Here is a 23256-nt window from a genome sequence, read left to right on the forward strand (position 1 = left end):
ATCAACCAGGAAAAGGAGGATTTGCCCAGGACTTCAGAACAGTCTAAGTGACCCTAACTGAAGGCAGGAAGGATGCTGGAGGAAAATAGGCAGTACATGTGAAATGCATGAAATCTATCTTCTCCCTTCTGTTCTGTTCCCCTTCCGTTGAATCTAGAAGATGTGGCCACTTCCTTCAAGATGCCTGCTTCTGTATCTTCCTGCAGCCCGTTTGCAGCTGAGGAGAAGGTGGCAAAGAGGAAGGAGGTGGGGATCACAAAGGCTGTTGGTATATTGTGCTGTATGCTGAAATTACTAAAACAACACTGTAAATCAACTCAACTTTTAAAAATATGACAGGATTTGGAAGGTTTAATGGTCAAAAGAAGCCCTTTGCCTCTAAGCCCACACAGTTCTCGTGCCCTTGTAAAAACCTTCTGATTTCGAGTCAAGTGTTCAAATAGTGTCTAGGAAGAAACTGCCTGGGAATCTCAAGTGTTATAAATACAAACCTTTTACTGGAAGACCTGAGGTCTAATTGCGACTCTTTGTTACAGAGTCTCATGAGGTGAGTGGCCCTGGAGGGCCTTGCCCTGTCACTGCAGCCCCTTATTAGCCCCCCGTCTCACATCTGGTGGGTCAGCTGAACACTCACTGGTGGGTGGGCTAAACACTCAGACCCTGAACCAACAGCACCAGCGCCGCCTGCAGACTTGTTAGAAACAAAACTTCCAGGTCTCTCCCCGGAACTACTGAATCTCTGAGAATGGAGCTGGGCATCTGCATTTTTGCAAGATCCCTGGCCCTTTAAAGTTCAAGAATCAATGACCTAAAATACTATTGGCTTTTTTGTCCTAGTTCTTTGTTCTCAGCTTGTTTATCATATGTTGTATTACATTGGGTTGGCCAAAAAGTTCATTTGAGTTTTTCCATACGAGGTTACAGAAAACCTCAACAAACTTTTTGGCCTATATTGCATTGCATTACATTATATTATGTGTATATGTGAAACATGAGTTACTCCTATAACTCCCCGTGAAATCAAGAGGTGTGAGGAAGCAAGGCCTGTGTAGTCACACTAGGTTTCAAGAACTCTCCCAAGAAATCAGAACAGGATTCTCTACCTCAGCACTCCTGACATTTTGGTCATGGTCCCTCTTTGTTGCAGGCAGCGTTAGGGCATTGCAGGCTACTCAGCAGTATCCCTGGCCTCTACCCAGTAGATGCCAGTAACACCCTTCCAGCTGTGGTTTGTGACAATGAACAATGTCTGGAGTCTTTGCTAAATGTCTCAGGAAAGGGAGTAGGCAAAATCGCCCATCCTGTTGAGAATCTCCAGCTCAGGGCGATAAAGAGCATGGGAGTCTTCAGAGGGATTAGCCAGGAAAGGGCCAGTTTCAGAGGCAGTGGGCTGGCATTCGCAACTGGGGCAATAGCTCCTGGCAGTGCTGCCTGCCAGGCCTGGCTCACATTGTACGTTCCCTGCTGCTTTCAGTCCTTACGGCAAGCCTCTTGGGCAGGCTATGTTCCCATTTTGTGGATGAAGACACCAAGGTTTAGAGATAAAGTCATGTTGATAGGTGATATACCAGGGATTCGGCCCAGGTTCATCTTAACCATAATGCTATAGCACCCATCATTAACTTATTTTTTGTAAAGACTTTCTCCATTTTAGGGATAAAGATATAAAGCCCAGAGAAAGTTTCCTTTTCTACTGTTAACTTACTTCTTTTTGGCTGCCTTGGGTCTTCCTTACTGAGCACCTTGCTGAACGTGGGCTTCCTCTAGTTGCAGCAAATGAGAGCTACTGTCTAGTTGGCGGTGCACAGGCTTCTCCTTGCAGTGGCTTCTCTTATTGCGGAGCACAGGCTTTAGGCGGGCAGGCTTCAGTAGTTGTAGCCCACGGGCTTAGTTGCCTCGTCACATGTGTGATCTTCCCAGACCAGGGATCGAACACGTGTCCCCTGCATTGGCAGGCGGATTCTTAACCACTGGACCACCAAGGATGCGTGCTAAGTCGCTTCAGTCGTGTCTGACTCTTCACCATTCCACGGACTGTAGGCTGCCAGGCTCCTCCGTCCATGTAATTCTCCAGGCAATACTGGGTTGGGTGAAAGTGAAAGTGAAGTCGCTCAGTCGTGTCAGACTCTTTGTGACCCCATGGGCTGCAGCCTCCCAGGCTCCTCCGTCCATGGGGTTTTCCAGGCAAGAGTACTGGCATGGTTGCCATCTCCTTCTCCAGGGGATCGTCCCGACTCAGGGATTGAACCCAGGTCTCCTGCATTGCAGGCGGACGCTTTACCCTCTAAGCCACCAGGGACTGGATTGGGTAGCCACTCTCTTCTTCGGATCTTCCTGACCCAGTTCCTTCATTAGCAGGCGGGTTCTTTACCACTCGGAGGGCTGCCGTCTGTGGGGTCGCACAGAGTCGGACACGACTGAAGCGACTTAGCAGCAGCAGTTTGCATTATATACTCATATGTGTATTTGTATCTCTGTGTGTATCTCTCGATTCATCTACGGCTGTGTCTACCTTTCTCTACTGAGCTGCCAAATCTAGGAAAGACTGGAGAAGAAAAACAATCATTTGTTGGCCAGAGCCCCAAAGTGACCTTCAAAACACTTGAGGCAAAAAGGCAGATATCCAAGTGCGTTGTTTTCTCCCACACAGGCTCCGCCCTGCCCCGCCCTCCGCTGTCGTCCCCCTCCCCCTCCCCCCTTCACCCCGTCCCCCTCCCCCTCTCCCCGCCCCTCCCCCCTGCCACCCCTGCACGTGGCCCTGTCGCCAGGAGCCTTCACCCTCAGATTCCTGCCCCTGGTGGAAAACAAGTCCCTGCCAGCTTGGGTCCTCCCGCCTGGGCCCCCCTGCACACCCGCCTTCCGGTCCGGGGCGTGGATATCAAAGGCTCCAGCGGGGGCGTCTGGGGAGCATCTCACACCATCAAAGGGAGCCGCCAGGAGAAGAGCACACGCGGCCTGGGTTCACATGAAAGGACAGCTTGGTGTCTCCTGCTCCCAAACCGCTGGGCATCTACCAAGCCCCGTGGGAGTCAGCGTGGGGTGGGGCGGGGGGTTGGAGGGAGGGCAGTGCACTCTGGGGCTAGGTTTCGCCCTTTGTAAGTTCAGGGGATGGGACCAGACGGTCTCTAAGGGACCACATATCTTACAGGGCAGTGGTTTCTCAGCCCTGGTTGTGCATCACAGTCCCCTCTGCAGAGAGATGCCTGCTCCGCGGGCCCTCATCACTGATTCACTGGGCCCGATGGGTCTCGAAACTGTTAAAGATCCCAGATGACTGCAGTGGGCAGTCAGGGCTGGTGACCACGGCACCAGTGGGGAGGGCTGGGCTGGACTGAGCCGGTTTTGGGGCCCCAGCTCTGTCCTTGTGAGATCCCGAGGCATTTAGGCTCTGGGCCTCAGTTTTACACATCTGTGAAATGGGGATTAGATATCTACCACATAGAGACAAAGCAATAAAATTAGACATATTGGTGAAGTGCGGGTCTATGGCAGGCCGTGAGAGCAGACCCCCTTCTCCGGCCTCCCTGCTAACACTGTTAGGCAGTGCAGTGTGTTTTTCATTTTTTAATTGGAATTTTACCATGCACTCATTTAAGAAATTATAGAAACCAACTTGTTTTTGCACACTCTGTCCCCAAATACCGATTTTTTTCATCTTTATCGCTCCTGTAATAGAGATTGCAATGATCTCATGTGTGCAGAGTATTTGAGGGTGAACGAAAAGAGGTTATTTTAAGATGTACTATACACACTGAACTGAAAATAAAGTGGAAGAGTCGCTCAGTCATGTCCGACTCTTTGCGATCCCATGGACTGTAGCCCAACAGGCTCCTCTGCCATGGAATTCTCAAGGCAAAAATAATGGAGGAGGTCACCATTTCTTTCTCCAGGGGATCTTCCCCACCCAGGGATCAAACGAGCATCTCCTGCATTGCAGGTAGATTTTTTTACCATCTGAGCCACCAGGAAAGCCCAAACTATACACACTACTATATATAAAATAAACAGAGAGCAAGGACCTACTGTATAGCATTATTAATCTATAATGAATATATATATATACATACCCTGGTGGCGCTAGTGGTAAAGAACCCACCTGCCTATGCAGGAGATGCAAGTTTGACCCCTTGGAGAAGGAAATGGCAATCCACTCCAGTATTCTTGCCTGGAGAATCCCATGGACAGTGGAGCCTAGTGGGCTACAGTCCATAGGGTTGCAAAGAGTCAGATATGGCTGAAGTGAGTTAGCACACACATATGTATATATATACATTCCCCTCCCCCACCCCTGGACTGTTCCCTGGTTTTGTGGTCCAGAGAGGGTCACTTCAGTTATTCTCCACACATTGCTCCAATGGAGGAATCTAGATCAGAAAGAGACTCTGCCTTCCACCATGGAAGCCAAAGAGACCATGGATTCTCTCTCTTTTGTCGGTAGAGCGTGGTCTGTGATCCGAACACTGGCAAGTAGGTGATTCTGCCTGGGAATCTTTGGTCTGGATAGATTCATGCAGAGGTGTAGGGTCAAACAGACACTCTTCTTGGCAGCTATGGAAGATTTAAGGGTCCATGGTGTGATATGTGTGCCCACTGGTAGCAAGTGTCCATCCTAGGCAAATGGTTGATTTTTTTGTTTGTTTTGTCCTATGTTCTTTTGTGACATGTCTATTTTATTTACACTGAGAAAATATATGTAATAACAAAATCTAATAGAAGCTCGGTCATTTTTTTAATAATGACTTTATTGAGCTATAACTCATACCATACAACTCAGCTATTCAAAATGTGCAATTCATTAATTCTAAGTATATTCGCAGTTTCGTGTAACCATCACCAAAATCAATTTCAGAACATTTTTGTCACTCTTTAGCCCCCAAACCCTATACCTATTAGCAGTCACCCTATGCTGCTTCTCCCTGCCCCCCACCACATGCAACTTGAATCTACTGTCCATTCCTATAGATGGCAAAACATTCTTAAACTGGGATTTAGACTGTACCTTCCTTCCCTCGTGGGAAGTTTCCTATTCAGGTCTTATATTAATCATTTCCAACTGCAGAACAAAATACTCCCAGAGTCAGCAGTTTAAAACAATATAGATGCATTTTCTCATGGTTTATATGGAGCAGGGATCCAGATTCAGCTAGGCTGGACTGTCTGCTTCAGGATCTCACATGAGGTAGCAGTGTGCTGGCCAGGACTGTGGTCTTAACTGAAGGCTTGACTGGGGAAGGTCCTACTGCCAAGCTCACTTACATTGTTGTTGGCGGGACTTGGTTCCTTGAGGACTGTTGAACTGAGGGCCTCACTTCCTCACTGACTGTTGGATGAAGGCCACCCTGAGTTCTTTGCCAGCTCAGCCTCCCCAATATGGCAACTTACTTCTCCAAACCCAAGGGAAGAAAGAATCTGCTAGCAAAATAGAAGTCTTATCTTTTGTAACCAAATAATGGAACTGATATCCCCTCAGTGTTGCTATGAGTCTTTGGTTAGAAGAAAGTTACTCAAGGGGAGAAGACTACACAAGGCCGTGAACTTCAGGAGGTAGGCAGCATTGGCGCCATCTTGGAGGCTGTGAACCAAAACTGTCTTCTGCAACCTAAGTGCCATAGACTACTTAATATCTATTTAATACATGTCTTTTTGGCTTCAGCTAACCAGAATTGGTGACTCTTATTTGCATACAGACCAACCCATGTGTCACTTACTGTTCTGTGATTTTGTGATTCTAGTTTCAATTACTTTAGCACTTTGCTCTGTGAGGTATGAGTTACTTGGTAAAGTAATCGACACCGCCCATTACTCCTTTTTTTTTCAAAGTCATCAATTCTGTATCTGATTATTCACTACCTCAGGGCCAATTAACCAGCAGTCATCAAAACTTGTTTGGATATTACTCTCCACAAACCTCACAGAAGAGAGGTTAAGAACCTTTCAAGATAGCCCTGTCAAAGTAGGAAAACTGAGACCTGTTAAATGGAACATCCCATAAAGCCTCATAACCAGCCCAGGATTTTTGCTGTTTATCCTCATTTGGACTATGACCAAAAGATTGCTTTCTTTCCAAACATTCTGCAGAACTAGTTATCAGAAACCTAGTGCAAACTAGCAAGAAAAGGGAATTTGTTGGCTCACATTACTGGGAGGAATACTGGGTAGGCTCACAGGATGAAAAGAACAACTACAGAACTCCGGGGCCTGCAGCCACTGGCTCAGTGTGGACAGCTGTCCTTCCATCTCTTGTAGAGCTGGCTCTGTCTGTCATCGTCACATCTTGCTCTCCAGGCCTCATTCTTTACTGTTTCAATCAGGCATTAATCGTTAAGCCAGAGGAGAGAAAACTTGGGTCAGGTCTGTAGTCCCAGAACAAGGTAGATGGGGGTACAATGCAAGGCCAAGGCCTGGGTCAAACAGCTACATCCTTGTTGTCAAAAGAAAGACCATGGGAAACCAATAACCACTACTGCCCAGTGCAGGCTCTGACTCAAACCCATTGTCAGGGGCCCAGACATGAACAGATCAACAAGGTAAATGACTCCTGAAATATTGAAGATCCTGAAAAGGACAAGACAATGCCATAGTCATGGCAAGGCTCTGAGAACCATGGTTTGGAGGGATTGCTTTTAGGCCAATATGTTTCATGGAGCCTGGGAATTCATCTTCTTGCACTCAAGGTTCAGTGTCTTAGCCCACTGGCACGATAGGGTCACATTGAATTTTTCCATCATAGATTTCACTTGACAGTTAGAAAAAAATTATTGGCAGAGCCATGAAGGCAAGGGATGACATGGGAAATAGCTGTCCATTTTATGGACTCATGACCAAGTTTAAATTATGATAACAAAAGAGGGTCAGAGCATTTTATTTACTGCTACTCTCTGTGATTTATGGGCAGATTGTTGCTTTTTGTTTTTAACCTTTCAAGGAAGGAATAATTTGTCAAGTTCATGAAAACCACACATACTCAGACTCATTAATCTTAGTGCCAAGGGTGAGTCTTGTTTTTAGACCCATATAAATATCAGGGTCAAGATCAGTCAGACTTGACTTTTGGAAGCTATAATATTGTGCTCCCTTTAAATACGTATATTGACACTGAAGTTGCCCTAGTAATACTTCCAAAGAAGTCCTACAAGGGCCTTCCTAAGGACTTGGCCTGGGTACAGTTCATGACTACTCATGTATCTACTCACAGCTGGTCACTTGGTCTTCGGCACTTCTTTATGGAGGTCCTGTATGTGCTAAGTGGTAGAAACAATTGTCTGTCTGCCTGACCCTGCTTACACATAACCTAGTTCAGGACTCTCCCCTCTAGTAAGGAAGCAACCCACTTTTAAATTTAGACTGGGATCCAACATTAAGGACATAGGGCTTCCCTGGTGGCTTAGATAGTGAAGAATCTCCTGCAGTGCAGGAGACCCAGATTTGATCCCTGGGTGGGGAAGATCCCCTGAAGAAAGGAAAGGCAACCCCCTCCAGTATTCTTGCCTGGAGAATTCCATGGACAGAGGACCCTGGCGGGCTATAGTCCATGGAATCGCAAAGAGTCAGACGTGACTGAAGTGACTTAGCATGCATGCGTTAAGGATGTAGGGCATAGAGGTGCTGGTGGTGGTTTAATCGCTAAAATCGTGTCTGACTCTTGAGACCCAGGGACTGTAGCCCGCCAGACTGCTCTGTCCATGGGATTCTCCAGGCAAGAATACAGGAGTGGGTTACCATTTCCTTCTCCAGGAGGGTGTAGAGAAATGAAGATAAAACCTACCTGATGTCTCCTGGAGGCAAAGGAAAGTATAGAGGGCCAGCACTCAGTTCTTGGTTCTGGGTTTGACTCTTGGCAAAGACACTCCCCAACCTTGTGATACTGGGAAATTAGTTAACTTCTTTAAGCCTTTGACCCAATAATAATATAGACCTATAAGGATTGTTTGCTGTGTTTTAATAAGATAATTCAAGTAAGACATTTAGCATTTTGTGGGAACATTGCTTTAAAACTGCTAGAGGAAAATAATCTCAGAAATTGTGATTTTTCGTCTCCTTTCTACCATGCACTCAACATTTCCCAAGTCTTGTACAAAGAACAAATCACCACCACCACGTGGGGTCAGCTTGGGGTCTCTGGGCACAGGCTTTAGAACCAGGCTGACTTTGGTTTATATGAAGGAGTTAACTCAGAGATTTAGTTTCTCAGCTGTAAAATGAGATGCTAACACATGTTATGAGGACTATATATATTTAAGTGTGTGGCAGATAATAAGCTCCACTGTAGGTTGACTTTAAGAAAATTCCCACCCAGTGTGGAGAAAAGGGAACCCTCCTACACTATTGGTGGGAATGTAAACTAGTACAGCCACTATGGAGAACAGTATGGACGGTACTTAAAAAACTGAAAATAGAGCTGCCATATGATCCAGCAACCCCTCTCCTGGGCATATATCTGGAGAAAACCACAATTCGAAAAGATCCATACACCCTGGTGTTCACTGCATCACTATTTACAATAACTAGGACATGGAAGCAACCTAAATGTCCATTAACAGAGGAATGGATAAAGAAGATGTGGTACATACATACAATAGAATATTACTCAGCCATAAAAAAGACCAAAATAATGTATTTTGCAGCAACATGGATAGAACTAGAGATTCTTAAACTGAGTGAAGCAAGTCAGACAGAAAAAGACAAATATCATATGATACCACTTATATATGAAATCTAAAAAAACAGGTTATGAGTGAACCTGTCTATAAAACCAAAATAAAATTACAGATATAGAAAATAAACTTCTGGTTACTGAGGGGTAAGCAGAGGGAAGATAAATTGGAAGATTGGGATTGACACATGCACACTTCTATAAATAAAATAGATAACTAGTAAGGACCTACTGTATACCACAGAAACTATTCAATTCTCTGTAATGGCCTATGTGGGGAAAGAATCTAAAAGAGAGTTGATCAATGTATGTGCATAACAGATTCATTTTCCTATATACCTAAAACTAATACAACACTGTAAATTAATTACATTCCAATAAAATTTTTAAAAAATAACTAGATCCCCACCTGGCCATCTCTACCAGCCCAGTCATAGTGATAGTGATGGTATAAGTGAGGAGTGCTAGAAGACAAATCTCAGCTGTCCTTGATGTCAGTTTTAGTCTCATTCTTACTGGCCCTGAGCCAGACTTCATTGCTTTTAGGTCTGGCCTGAGTTCCTTCAAACCATTTAGAAGAGCCCTGAAAATGGGCACTGCCATTTAAAAGAGTCGTCCTGGCATGGGTGCCAATTAAGAAGCAAGATTAGAGATCTATTTCAGCTCTACCGAGTGTGGACACATAATTACAAATGCACACTAATAGGGCTGTGATTTTATATCAAGACTGGCAAGATAGATTCCTTTGACATAGAAAAAATGGCTGTTCCAAGTTCCCAGTTTCTTAGGGAAAGTCTCTCTATGTCTCTCTGGTACTGAAAAGCTAAAAACCAATAAAAATAAAAAAGTCTGCCTTTTCCCAAGTTATTGATTCTTCATGCTGCATATGCTTCTGACACCATTCCGCATGGGTCCCTATTCGGAAGAGAGAAAAGCTGGGGGGAGGGTAAAAGCTCTGACACCTGCTGACTCTGTATTTGCTTGTGTCTTGCAGCCTACTTCTGCTTCCTCTTGACTGCTCTGGGCGTGACAGCTGGTGCCCATCGTTTGTGGAGCCACAGGTCCTACAAGGCCAAGCTGCCCCTGAGGATATTTCTGGCTGCTGCCAACTCCATGGCTTTCCAGGTGGGAATGGAGGGTCCTCACTCTCAGGGACTTGGCTCGGACAGCAGTGTGGGAGGAGACACAGACGCACTTCCTGTACAGTGGACATCCTCCGCACCCATTCTAGGCCCAAGCACTCGCTGCCTGTGTCCAGTTTTTATCTTCTTGTGGCTTTCGATACTATAAAATATTCCCCGAGGGTTTTAAGCCCCAAGGCATGCTAAACTACAGAGGAGGAAAGGAGATTCCTTCATCCAGAGTCCGTGCTCTAAACATGACCCTGAAACCCTCAACATCTGTCTGGCTCTAATGAGGGTCAGTTTCTATGCTGAGTGTGCTATATGCATATGATATGCCTTTGATCCTCACCATAACTCCACAAGCTAGGTGTAATGCATGTCCCCATTTTACAGATGAGGAAACTAAGGCTTCATGATGTTAAAGAACTTTCCTAATTATATGGCTAAAAAATGGTACATCTAGATAGGCCAGTGCAGGTCTAACTCCAAAGTCGTTGCTCCTACAACACATATTCTTGAGGTCATGCTTTAGGTTTGTGGTGAAAAGTCTGTTACTCAATGTGGATTAGGAAGACTCAAGATTTAATTCTTACTCTGATGGTTGCTGGGCTTCCCTGGTGGCTCAGATGGTAAAGAATCCACCTGCAATGCAGGAGACCCAGGTTCGATCCCTGGGCTGGGAAGAGTCCCTGGAGAAGAGAATGGCTACCCACTCCAGTATTCTTGCCTGGAGAATTCCATAGACAGAGGAGCCTGACAGGCTGCAGTCCATGGGGTCACAAAAGAGTCGGACATGACTGAGCGACTCTCATGGTTGCTAGCTTTGATTCATTCATCTCCAGTTTCTTCATCTGTAAATATAAGAATATGACTTCAATTTCAGAGTCGTTATGAAATCATGACACAAATGTAAGACAGGTCATGACTGCACTAGGATTGGGCCATATACTTGAAGAATTTGCCTATCCTAGACCGTTTCCCACCACCACGGGCACTTTCTGAGCTGCTGGAATTTTGGACTGATCATGAATCTCTGTTTTCCCAGTTCCTCATCTGATCCAAAAAGGGTAGGTGAGAATAACTTGCTTTCAAAATTTCTGCCCATGTTATGAGGACAGATGATTCCAGGTCCTGTGTATTTTCAATCTGTTGGGAAGAAATGGTCCAAACTGCTTTAGGACCCAGGGAGACAGGTGACCCGGAAGTCTCTCTCTGACACTCAGATGTGCAGGTCAGGTGGCCACCTGTACAATGGGCATCCCATCCCTACAAGACAGCCTGACCTTGAATATTTCTCTAAGTTGCTCTTGTGTCTTAAGAATTCATTTCCCAATTCAGGCTTCCCTCCTGTTTGTGCATTTATAAAGCAAAAAGGATCTAGCATAATACATCACTTAGGGATCACAGTTCGTATTATGAATATCTACCGAACAATTCAAGTGCAGTTGGGAATAAGCACCAGGGTCCCGGGAGGAAGCTGTTTGCACAGAGGAGCAGCTGGCGGCTTCTCAGTTCCACGTCCTTTTTGTTCACTGTTGGCAGTGGGAACTATGCTGCCCTTCACTCTGAATTCAGCTATCTTAGTTCAGTATTGGGCTTTGTTTACCCGAACAATGAGTTATGATAATTATAATTTAGAAACTCACTGACTTAGGTCTTAGATGCTATTCAGGACTTAACTCAGTAATTTTCATTTATTTTGTTCAAGCAATTTATTATTTTTAGCTTTCAACTACGTGAAGCCTTCAAGCCTTCATGTAGTTATAAAGCACCTCTATTACTGGAATGTTTTCCAACATAAATAACCTGAAGTTTAGAGCTTAAACCTCTTTTTCCAAATGAAACTTGGAAAACTTGTTTGTAACTCAGTTTTTAAAAACTTAAGTTTCCTTAACAAAACATCACATAGAGAAGAACATCACACTGTGATTTTAAATTTACTTTGAAGAGAAAATATATTGTCAAAGGAAGTATCCAGGTCACTGAATTAATTCTTGGCTTTGCCATTTGCTGGATGTAGGCTTTTGTTCATGTCTCTGTTCCTTTATCTGAAAAAGGTGAGTGGGGGGTGTAATGATATTTACCTCACACAGTTATTGGGAGAATGAAATAATGAATAATAAGTGCCTAGCTTATAGTAGCACTCAGTGAATATTGTTCCAGTCTTCTTTTTGAGAACTGGCAACCACCTTACTCATTTCTGTATTTTAGTACCTATCACACAGAAAATATTCAGTGACTGTTAAATGAAATAATAGATGAGGGTAAAAGAGGAGAGTGGGAAAAGCTGGCTTAAAACTCAACATTCAAAAAACTAAGATCATGGCATCCAGTCCCATCACTTCATGGCAAATAGAAGAGGAAAAGTGGAAGCAAGGACAGATTTTATTTTCTTGGGCTCCAAAATCACTGAAGACTGTAACTGCAGCCAGGAAATTAAAAGATGCTTGCTCCTTAGAAGGAAAGCTATGACAAACCTAGACAGCATATAAAAAGCAGAGACATCACTTTGCCAACAAAGGTCCATGCAGTCAAAGCTATGGTTTTTCCAGTAGTCATGTACGGGTATGAGAGTTGGACCACAAGGCAGGCTGAGCACTGAAGAATTGATGCTTTTGAACTGTGGTGCTGGAGAAGACTCTTGAGAATCCCTTGGACAACACGGTGGTCAAACCAGTCAATTCTAAAGGAAATCAGTGCTGAATATTCATTGGAAAGACTGATGCTGAAGCTGAAACTCCAATACTTCGGCCACCTGGTGCAAAGAGCCGACCCTGATGCTGGGAAAGATTGAGGGCAGGAGGAGAAGCGGGTGACGGAGGATGAGATGGTTGGATGGCATCACCAACTCAATGGACATGAATTTGGGCAAACTCCAGAAGATAGTGAAAGACGGGGAATCCTGGCATGCTGCAGTCCATGGGGTTGCAAAGAGTCAGACACGACTTAGCAACTGAAGACAACAACAAAGTATTTTTAGAAATCATCAAATTTGAACTATGCATGCTTCTCCCAGGCCCGCATCTGTAGTGGATTTCTTCATTAATTCAGCACATACTTACTGAGCACCCGCAATGTGGCAGGCACTGAACTAGGCACACTGGATACAGTGATTGCAAACGTAGTTACAAACCTTGCCTTTATGTAGGCTTCCATCTAATGAGATGTTTCCCAGTGGATTTGCTTTTGGCGTCTGCAGTTTTGTAACAATGGGACTTCGACCTAGATGAGCGGTGTCTTCCGTAAGATCAGCAAAGGGCCAGGTTCCATATAATGCCTGAGTCAGAGGAAAGAATGCAGTTGATTCAGGCCACTTAACCTTAGGGAGAGAACCACCTGGGAAAATTAAAAAAGTGTGCTGTGATCCGCCAGTCTAGAGTACTGACCTGCAACTTTAACTTATTGCAGCATCATTGATTCAGTTTCCCTTTGATGTCCCCTTGCATTTTAAAAGCTTGTTTCAAAGGTTCTCTTCTGCTTTCTTCCTTAAGAATAGTCATGCCTTTGGCCAAAGTAGACAAGTTATGCCATGGTTATCTCTGTTTGAGGATCAACAGGGCTTTTGCTAGATGCTGCCAATGGAGATCTTGATAATCAAGAACAATCTTAAAAATATGACTGAAATGTTCGAAACTTCTTTTTTTCTTTCTTCTGCAGAGGACTTGTGTATGGGGGAGAGGGCAGTAGTGGGAAAGCTGAGTCTGAAAAGATGATGATGGGCAAGGAATGCCAGATAAGGGGCTGTAATAATCCTCTGTCCCCTCCATACCCTTGCATTCAGCAAAGACCCCATGAATTCCTGTCTGGCTTGTTCTCCTTCCTCCAGTCGCTCAGTCGTTTCCGACTGGTTTGATCTCCTTGCAGTCCAAGAGACTCTCCTTCCTTACCAGTAGGATATAAGTCACTCAAAAGGTTGCTTGTGAACTTCTTATAATTTTCTCCAGTCAACTATGGACGTGGGTGAGGGATTCTTGCCATCCAGTGGTCTCCAAGAGTTTGGTTTTCACAGAGTACCCACAGCTTTGGATTTGGGCTGTTGTGTTCATGCACACACACCCCTGCTGGCTGCAGCTGGGTCTGTTGTGACCTCAATCCAACCAAAAGCACCTGTAGATGATTTAGTCCCCTTTAGTCCCCCTTTAGTCCCCTCCCTTACTGTCCACATTTACTAATCAGACCCTAGTAGAGAGGCACTGGATTTCAATCTGTAAGGGAACTACAGGGATTTGGCCTATGTCCTCCTGTTTTATGGAAAGGTAAAGAGAGGTGGCAGGTATGGGGTTTGATTTTTTTTTTTCAGGTTTTTTTTTTTTTTTTTCATTTATTTTTATTAGTTGAAAGCTAATTACTTTACAATATTGTAGTGGTTTTTGCCATACATCGACATGAATCAGCCATGGATTTACATGTGTTCCCCATCCCGATCCCCCCTCCCGCCTCCCTCCCCATCCCATCCCTCTGGGTCTTCCCAGTGCACCTGCCCTGAGCACTTGTCTCATGCATCCAGCCTGGGCTGGTGATCTGTTTCACCCTTGGGGTTTGATTTTAAATGCACTTTTTCCCTGCCTACCATCTTGTTGATGGGCTTCCCTCATATCTCAGTTGGTAAAGAATCCGCCGGCGATGCAGGAGGCCCCAGTTTGATTCCTGGGTCGGGAAGATCTGCTGGAGAAGGGATAGGCTACCCACTCCAGTATTCTTGGGCTTCCCTTGTGACTCAGCTGGTAAAGAATCCGCCTGCAATATGGGAGACCTGGGTTTGATCCCTGGGTTGGGAAGATCCCCTGGAGAAGGGAAAGGCTACCCACTCCAGTATTCTGGCCTGGAGAATTCCATGGACTAACTCCATGGGGTTGCAAAGAGTTGGACACAACTGAGCAACTTTCACCGTCTTGTTGGGGCTTATCCTTTGCCCTTGGACGTGGGGTATCTTTTTTTGGTGGGATCCAACTTTCTCCTGTTAATGATTGTTCAGCAGTGAGTTGCAATTTTGGAGTTCTCAAAGGAGAAGATGTGGCACATCCTTCGCCGTCATTTTGTGTAGGAAAAAAAAGCTATAGTCAAAGCTGTGGTTTTTCTAGTAGTTGTGTTTGGATGTGAGAGTTGGACTATAAAGAAAGCTGAGTGCCAAAGAATTGATGCTTTTAAACTGTGATGCTGAAGAGTCCCTTGGACAGCAAAGAGATCAAACCAGTCAATCCTAAAGGAAATCAGTCCTGAATATTCATTGGAAGGACTGATGCTGAAGCTGAGGCTCCAATACTTCGACCACCTGATGTGAAGAACTGACTCTTTGGAAAAGACCCTGATGCTGGGAAAGATTGAAAGCAGGAGGAGAAGGGGATGACAAAAGATGAGATGGTTGGATGGCATCACAAACTCAATGGACATGAGTTTGAGTAAGCTCTGGGAGTTGGTGATGGACAGGAAGCCTGGCCTGCTGCAGTCCATGGGGTCGCAAAGAGTCAGACATGACTGAGTGACTGAACTAAACTGAAAGAATATCAGGGACTTGTTGAAGGTCACAAACTAGTTAGTGGATAGACCAGACTGAAACTTAAGTCTCCTGACCCTTGGCTTACACATGAATGTTCTTTTGTGATGCTCAACAGTGTGATTTGTAAACGACTTTTAGTTGGATCTTATCCTTTTATCCACCCCAACAGTTCCTGTCTTTTTTTTTTTTTTGCAGTCCCTGTCTTTTAATTGGTATATTTAGACCAATTATTCACACTCAAAGTGATTATTAATATATGTGAATTAATATCTACCATATTTCTGTTTGCTATTCATTGTTCTTTCGTTTCTTTCTTTTGTCTTCCAGTCATTTTTTTGTCTTCCCTGGTTTTATTTGAACATTTTACAGGATTCTATTTTCTTTCCTCTCTTGATATGTTGATTATACTTCTTTTAAAATTCTTTTAATCATTGCTCTAGAGTGCAAAATACATCCATCTAAAGCTAATCCAAGTCCACTTTCAGATAACACTGTACCATTTCATGGTACTGCGCTAATATTCCCACTTCCTCTTTCTTGTTCCTTATGACATCACTGTCATTCATTTCATACATCCATAAGCTATAATCACCAATTTTATTTTTGCTATTTTTATTGCAAGTCAGTTATTGTTATTAGATCAATTAAGCATAATAAAATTTGAAGTTTTTATTTTACCTTCATTTATTCATTCTCTAATAATCTTTCTTTGTGTAGATCTGAGTTTCCAACCTGGGCCATTTTCCTTCTCTGTAAAGAATTCCATTTCTTACCAGGCAGATCTACCAGTGACAAATTTCTTCAATTTTTGTTTGTCTAAGAAAGTCTTTATTTCCCCTTCACTTTTGAAGAATAACTTTCTGAGTACAGAATTCAAATATGTGGATTTTTCTTTCAACATTTATAATAGTTTACTCCACTTTCTTCTTGCTGATATGTTTCTTAAGAGGAGCCTGGTATACCTGGTGTAATTCTTATCCTCACTTCTCTACAGGTAAGGTGGTTTTTTTTCCCTCACTCTTGGGTTTTTTTTAAGATTTTCGTTTTGTCTTTGATTTTTTTCCAGTTGAATATGATACACTCAACAGTAGATTTTTTGCTATTTATCCTGCTTAGTGCTTGCTCTCTGAACTTCCTAGATCAGTGGTTTGGTGTCTGTCTTTAATTTTAGAAACATCTCTTTCAGCCATTATTACTTCAAATATTTCTACTGTTTGTTCCTTCTTCTCTCCTGCTCACCCTCTTTTGCTCTTTCCCACCTTCCCGCCTTCCCTCCTTTCTTTCCTTCCTTCTCCTTTTGGTATTCCCATTACACACAACTTATACCTTTTATAATTGTCCCACAGTTCTCAGATACTCTGTTACATCTTTTCTCTTCACATTTCAGTTTGGGGAGACTGCTATTAATATGTCTTTAAGTTCAGTGATTCTTTCCTTAGCCATGCCCAGTCTAGTGATGAGCCAATCAGAGACATTCTTCATTTGTTACAGTTTTTCTGACTTCTGTTGGTTTCTTCTCATTCTTTCTTAGACTTTCCACCTCTCTGCTTATAATATCCATATGTTCTTGCATGCTGTTCACTTTTTCTGTTACAGTCCTTAGCACATCAATTGTCATTATTTTAAATAGCCAGTCTGATAACTCCAACGCCTCTCTCATATCTGAGTCTGGTTCTGATGCTTGCTTTTTCTTTTAAGATGCTATTTTTGGCTTTTGACGTATTCTGTAATTTTTTGTAAAGAGCTGGATGTGATGTACTGAGTAACAGGAACTGGGGAAATAGGGGTTTAGTGTGAAGTTTTTTTGTTTATCTGGCTAGGAATTAGACTGTGTTACTGTGTGCTGTGTCTGTGGTGTTGAAGCTAAAATTTCCTTTATAGTGACCTTCATCTTGTCCCTGCGTTGCTGGGTCTTCCTAGAGACTTCTTAAACAGTAGTTAAGGCTTTCAGTTCTTTCAGTTGAGTCCCCTGTTGTACAAAGTTCTTTGAGGGGACATCTCCTCCATCCCATGATTAGGTACCAGTCTTCCATTGGCCTGGAGCTGAGTATTTCCCTCCCCCGCCCCCAGATTAGTCAGGCTTTGGTAAAATCCCGGTTGATTAAGCTCTGCTGAAATAATTTCTCTTAAGAACAGATCTTGCTAAGGGCAACAGAGAGCTCTGTCTTGTGTTTCAAAATGTTTACTTTTCTCCTCCTGCTGGAAGAGCAAGGGGATTTTTCTTGGTTGATCATAGTGAGAACCTGGTAGGGCTCCTGGAGGGAAGATTCATGAAAGTGTCGGGGTACCTGGACTGGACCCCCCATGAGCTTTTCACTCTCAAGCTCGCCCACACTAAACCTCCAGCAATTCGTCAATTACAGCTTAAAGTATTCCTGCCACGCTGCTGCCAGCTGCAGGCTTTTCCTCCTGGCCTCTGCTCCTGCTAGTGGCTGATTCTGTCTGTCCATCTAGGCTGTGATTCTGTCTGTCTGTCTCTCTAGCTTTTGGTGCAGCAGTTTGCTCTGTGGCCTCAATTTTCTGGTAGATCTAAGAAGACTTGTTGATTTTCAGTTTACTGGGTTTTTTTTCTTTCTTGTTACAAAAGATAAGAGTAAATAACTTCCAAGCTCTTTACATGTCAGACCAGAAAGTGGAAGTTGCAGTGTGATCCATAAATACGGTCAAGTGAATCTCAGAGTCATGGGCCATGAACTTTGGCAATGATATAACCACAAAACAACAACAGTTACTGAGCACTGACTACATTCCAGCACTTCATTAAGTATTTTAGTCATCTGACAATACCCGTACAAAGTAGATCCTGTTCTTTTCCTCGTTTAATAGATGAAAACATTGAAAGAGGCTATGTAATCTGTCCAAGGACATACAGATTTAAGTGACAGAAGGGGAATTCATGTTCAGGCACCTTGACTCTAGAGGTCACCCTCTCATTGCAATGCCCTTATGCCTCTCCCAGCATTCAAATGTCTATTTATCCTTCATTTGGCAGATGCATGTGCCAAATGTCATTTCCAGCACTGGAGAAGAAAAGGCCAAGGTCTCTGTTCTCATGAACATGTATATTCCAGTGGGAGAGAAAGCAAATAAACGAGCAAGGAATAAACAAGCTTATTCAGAAAGAGATTAATTCTCTAGGCCAGAATTCTGGAGTGCCTTTCCCTTCTCCAGGGGATATTTCCATCCCAGGGATCGAACCCAGATCTCCCACATTGCAGGCGGGTTCTTTACCAGCTGAACCACAAGATAAGCCCAACGAGCAATGAATAAACAAGTGTATTTAGAAAGAGAGAAGAGCTGAAGAATTGAAACACAGTGTATGATAAAGAATGCCCGGGAGGGTGACTCCTTTAGAGAGAATGGTGAGGGAAATTGTCACCTAGGGGGTGACATGGGAACTGAGACCTGAGGGACAGAACAGGTAGGGGAAGAGCATTCCAGATAAAAGGAGTCAAAAGTGGGAACAAGTATGGTCCGTTCAAGGAGCAGCCAGATGGCCCGTGTGACTATTCTACGTGAGTGAGGGAGAAGGTGATCATAGGAGAGCCCAGAGAGGAGGGCTGGGCCACACCAGTGCAGGGCTCTGCCAGGAGTGGCAAGGAGTTTGGATGTTATTCTAAAAGCCCTGGGGGCACTTCCCTGTTGTTCCAGTAGCTGAGACTCTGTGCTTCCAATACAGGGGGCATGGGTTCAATCCCTGGTTGGGGAACTTAGATGCTACATGCCATGTGATGTAGCCAAAAAAAATTAAATAAAGCACCAGGAAGGCACTGCAAGCTTCGGCAGTGGAGCGACATGCCTCATGCATTTCGATGGCACATATGAGCCTCAGACAGCCGTCATGGGACCCCAAAGATGTTGTACCAGATTCAGGAAAGGGGACCCACTCCTCCCATCCAAGTACTAACCAGGCCCGACCCTGCTTAGCTTCCGAGATCAGACGAGATCGGGCGCATTCAGGGTGGTATGGCCGTAGACCGAGAACCCACCCCTAAGGCTGGGTCTCTCTGCGTGTCGAAGAGGGAGACTGCATGTGAGGCAGTGCCCTCGAGGATGACTTGGGGTGTTAGCAGCAGCATGCAGTGACTGTTGGTTAGAAGGAGAAGAAAACCCCAGAACATGCCACAGGCTCAAGAATCCTGAAGCTTACGTGGCTCTTGGGTCCTGACTGTCAATGCCAAGCTCCTCTTTCAGGTTCTACTGCCTTCCCCATCAGCTCCCTTAGGTTTCAGATACACAGCCTTTCTTCCACATGGCAGAAACAGGTTCTCCTTCTTCTGTTGAGATGGATGAATGTGGTTGGTTGTCCTCACACTGTGTCAATAGCCAGCACAGAACTGGTCCTGACCCCAATGCCCAGAGAAGACTTCCTGGTGTGGTTTTGGAAGATGACTCACATGCCTGCCTCACACCATCTCCTTGGAGGGCATCTTGTCCTCCTGGTCACCTCTGGTGTCAGGTAGAAATAGGGCTTCCCGGGTGGCCCAGTGGTAAAAATTCTGCCTGCCAGTGCAGGAACAGCAGGAGATGCGGGTTCAATCCCTAGGTCAGGAAGATCCCCTGGAGAACGAAATGGCAATTGTCTCTGGTGATATGTGGATTCATCAAAGCACTGTTATATACATGCTGCTTTGTGACTCCATCAGGATTGAGAGACACTCTGAGAGATGACGGGGAGGAGGTGGGAGGCAGAAAAGAGAAGAAACTCTCCCAGGGCTACTGCATGGGGCTCAGCATTTTCCTTCCTTCCTGGTAGGATAAACTACATATTTCCTGCCTCGAAAAATGTACCATTTAAGGTAGAGATTAAGATGGCTCTGCCTGCCTAAGATGCTTCACCTCCTTCTCTGTTATCGATCTAGGTCAGTGGAAATAGGTTATGTGAGGGAAACCATCCCAAGGGAAGAAAAAGGTAATTGCCTGAGGGGGCCTGAGAAGAGAGAGAGTAACTGTAGACGGACATGCCAACCAATAAGACTAGTCTGGTCTCTTGTGTTACCCTTCCCAAATATAGCAGAGACTTTTTATAAAATCTTACCCTCTTTGTACTACAGATGTGTTCCTAAGCATTTCAAGGTAATTAAATTTTGTAAGCAAATAATGACAGACTTTCAAGGCATACAGAGAGTTTTTATTGAAAGAAACACTTGGTAAAGTTGGGGGTATCTTTGCAAACAAATAGCCACCAGATTTTTACTTATACCTGTGAATTTGGCTCCACACCTGCAATGAAAGATACTTTTAAGATGAATTTCACATGCAGTTCTGTCCATTTGGAATCTATCCTGAAACATATTTTCAAGCTAAATGTTTCTCTCTTCTTTTCACACCTAAGATGTTTAAAAGTGCAGAGACAGGGCATCTTAACAGTATTCTGTCCCTACCATCTCTTCACCTCTCTCCCCACCTCCACTCCCCCCTGCCAGTCTCTTCTGAAACCACAAAAGTTTGAAGCTGAGGGGCATTAAAAACTAAGTCGTGTCCCCTTTCTAACAACTGAAAAGTGCTGAGTCGCTCAGTTGTGTCCGACTCTTTGCAACCCTGTGGATGGTAGCCTGCCAGGCTCCTCCGTCCATGGGGATTCTCCAGGCAAGAATGCTGGAGTGGGTTGCCATGTCCTTCTCCAACAACTGATAAACAAAGGGCCAAATATCATACTTATTTTTGTTTATATTTTCCACACTGTCTCCAAAAAATGCTGGTGGGTGTTGAAGGAGGCTGCGTCATAGTGCAGTTCCTTGACAAGCCATTTCTTTCCGTACCTGCCACCAAGCCTTGGGGCTGAGCCGGCAGGCTGTCACTGCTTATTCCTTATTCCACTGCTCTCCTGCCAGACGCTCTTATGTTGCTGCTTTCTAGGTTTCCCAACCCACTGATTATTTTGCATTTTGGATGATTTCTCTCCCAGCTGCCTTCATTTGCATTTTGCCTGAATCAAATCTCATTGTGATCATTTCTTTTCCTATTTCTAACCTCTTTAGATCCATCTGTGTTATTTCTCGGTCCCTCAATGATGTCTGCAGCACCCCCTAATTTGGCACCAACCAAAAATGTTATTAAATGTGTACGGCTTGTTCCCAGTTATTAATGAAGATGCTAAATAAAGCTAGAGCTAACAGCTACTTTGGAGCCTTCCATTAGCTGCATCCCCCACCTGATCCCCATAGACTCTGAGCTGTTTTTCATCTCTGGTTCTTGTTTATTAAAGTTCAGGCTTTTCAATCATACTATTCTAGTTCCTTCTAGTGCCAACCAGAGCTCTTGTCACAGGAATGTTTCAAGGATGCTGTTTTATATGCTTTATTAAGCTCCAGAGGTACAATAGCTACAGAAGTCATTGAATCAAGAATTTTAATTAACAGTAAAATTTATAGTTTCATATGCCGGAGGAAATTTTTTGCCTTTTAAAAACTCTTTTGCAAGGCAAACACATTTGATTACCCTTTATCTTCTCCTATTTATTCTTTAGAGCTTTTTGTGTAAATCTGCTAGTTAATTCTCTTTGAATTTAAAGGTGCATAAACCATTATGTGCTGGTGAAGAACACAGGCTATGAAAATGAAATGGCCCTTGTCATGAGAAACTTATGATCTGCTAGAGCAGGCTAGATTCATGTATAATGAAGAAGGACTCTGTCCAGACGATGTGGCATTAAATCGCTTGAAAGCTTCAAACTGACTCTTAGGGCTGCAAAAATAGGAGTATGGGTTAGGGCATTAGGATAAAGCCTAATGCAGAAGGAAAGTTTTGAGCTGAAAACTCAAAAGGTGAAAAGGATTTGCAATGGCAAGGAAGAAGCAGGGGAAGATAGGGAAACATTTGAGCAACAATAGAGAGAGAAGGGCTTCTCAGGTGGCGCTAGTGGTAAAGAACCCAACTTTGAAAGGGAGACATAAGAGAGGCAGATTTGATCCCTGGGTTGGGCTTCCCTTGTGGCTCAGCTGGTAAAGAATCTGCCTGCAATGTGGGAGACCTGGGTTCAATTCCTGGGTTTGGAAGATCCCCTGGAGAAGGTAAGGTCTACCCATTCCAGTATTCTGGCCTGGAGAATTCCATGGGCTTGTCCATGGGATGGAAAAGAGTCAGACACGACTGAGTGACTTTCACTTCACTCTCTTTGGAAAGATCCCTTGGAGGAGGGCATGGCAACCCACTCCAGTATTCTTGCCTGGAAAAATCCCATGGACTGAGGAGCCTGGCAGGCTGCCGACCATAAGGTTACACAGAGTCAGACATGACAGAAGCAACTTAGCACAACACGGCGCTGAGAGAGAAATGATTGTGATATACTGCATCGAGTCCCTGAGTAGTAGAACATCGGTCTGATTGAAGAAAATCTGGTGTGGCGCGTTGCAGATGTATGGCATCTCTCACCAGATGTGTCTGGGCATCTTAAAACCAACGTGCCTTGAATCAAAGTTGTTACTCCATCCTCTCCCGGAAACTACTCTCCTAGCTTTCCCCTGCAGAAATCTGGATGTCTTCCATGATTTCTCTAGCTCCCTAATCATCCCTCACCCAGTGTTTTAGCCCATCTCTTTAGGTTCTGCTGCACAGTTATATCTTGTATCTGCGTGCTTCTCATGTTTGCCACTCTCTAGCTCAGCCTGGACTACTGCAAAAACCCCACACACGTGTCTTCCTCCTCCAGCACTTGCCCACCTCCATACCGCAGCCACAAAAAACTTACTGAAAATGAAACCACTCTCTAACAAGAAAAGAAAATCTCTGAGTGACTGATCGGTGCCTTTGAAGTGAAATCCAACCTTGTTATCATGACATAGGTAGCCTGGTGCAGTCAGGCTGTTATACACCAATGCTTTTTCCACCCCACGTGGGTGCACTTCAATATAATTCTAATACTAACCACTCACATTGGCTTCAGATACACAAGGAGAGACACCACTTTGCTGACAAAGGTCCATCTAGTCAAAGCTATGATTTTTCCAGTAGTCATGTACAGATGTGAGAGTTGGATCTTA

At 44.2% G+C, this 23256-nt stretch overlaps 1 protein-coding gene across 1 annotated transcript in view; it reads left to right on the plus strand.

Moving 5' to 3' along the window:
* SCD5 (stearoyl-CoA desaturase 5) overlaps nt 1-23256 on the plus strand; it is a 169614-nt gene that overhangs the window by 91812 nt on the left and 54546 nt on the right. The window contains exon 2 of the mRNA XM_020892828.2: nt 9648-9778. Within this exon, the coding sequence (XP_020748487.1) occupies nt 9648-9778 (131 nt within the window). The remainder of the gene's footprint in view (nt 1-9647; nt 9779-23256) is intronic.

Source organism: Odocoileus virginianus, chromosome 29 (assembly GCF_023699985.2).
Source record: "Odocoileus virginianus isolate 20LAN1187 ecotype Illinois chromosome 29, Ovbor_1.2, whole genome shotgun sequence".
NCBI lineage: Eukaryota > Metazoa > Chordata > Mammalia > Artiodactyla > Cervidae > Odocoileus > Odocoileus virginianus.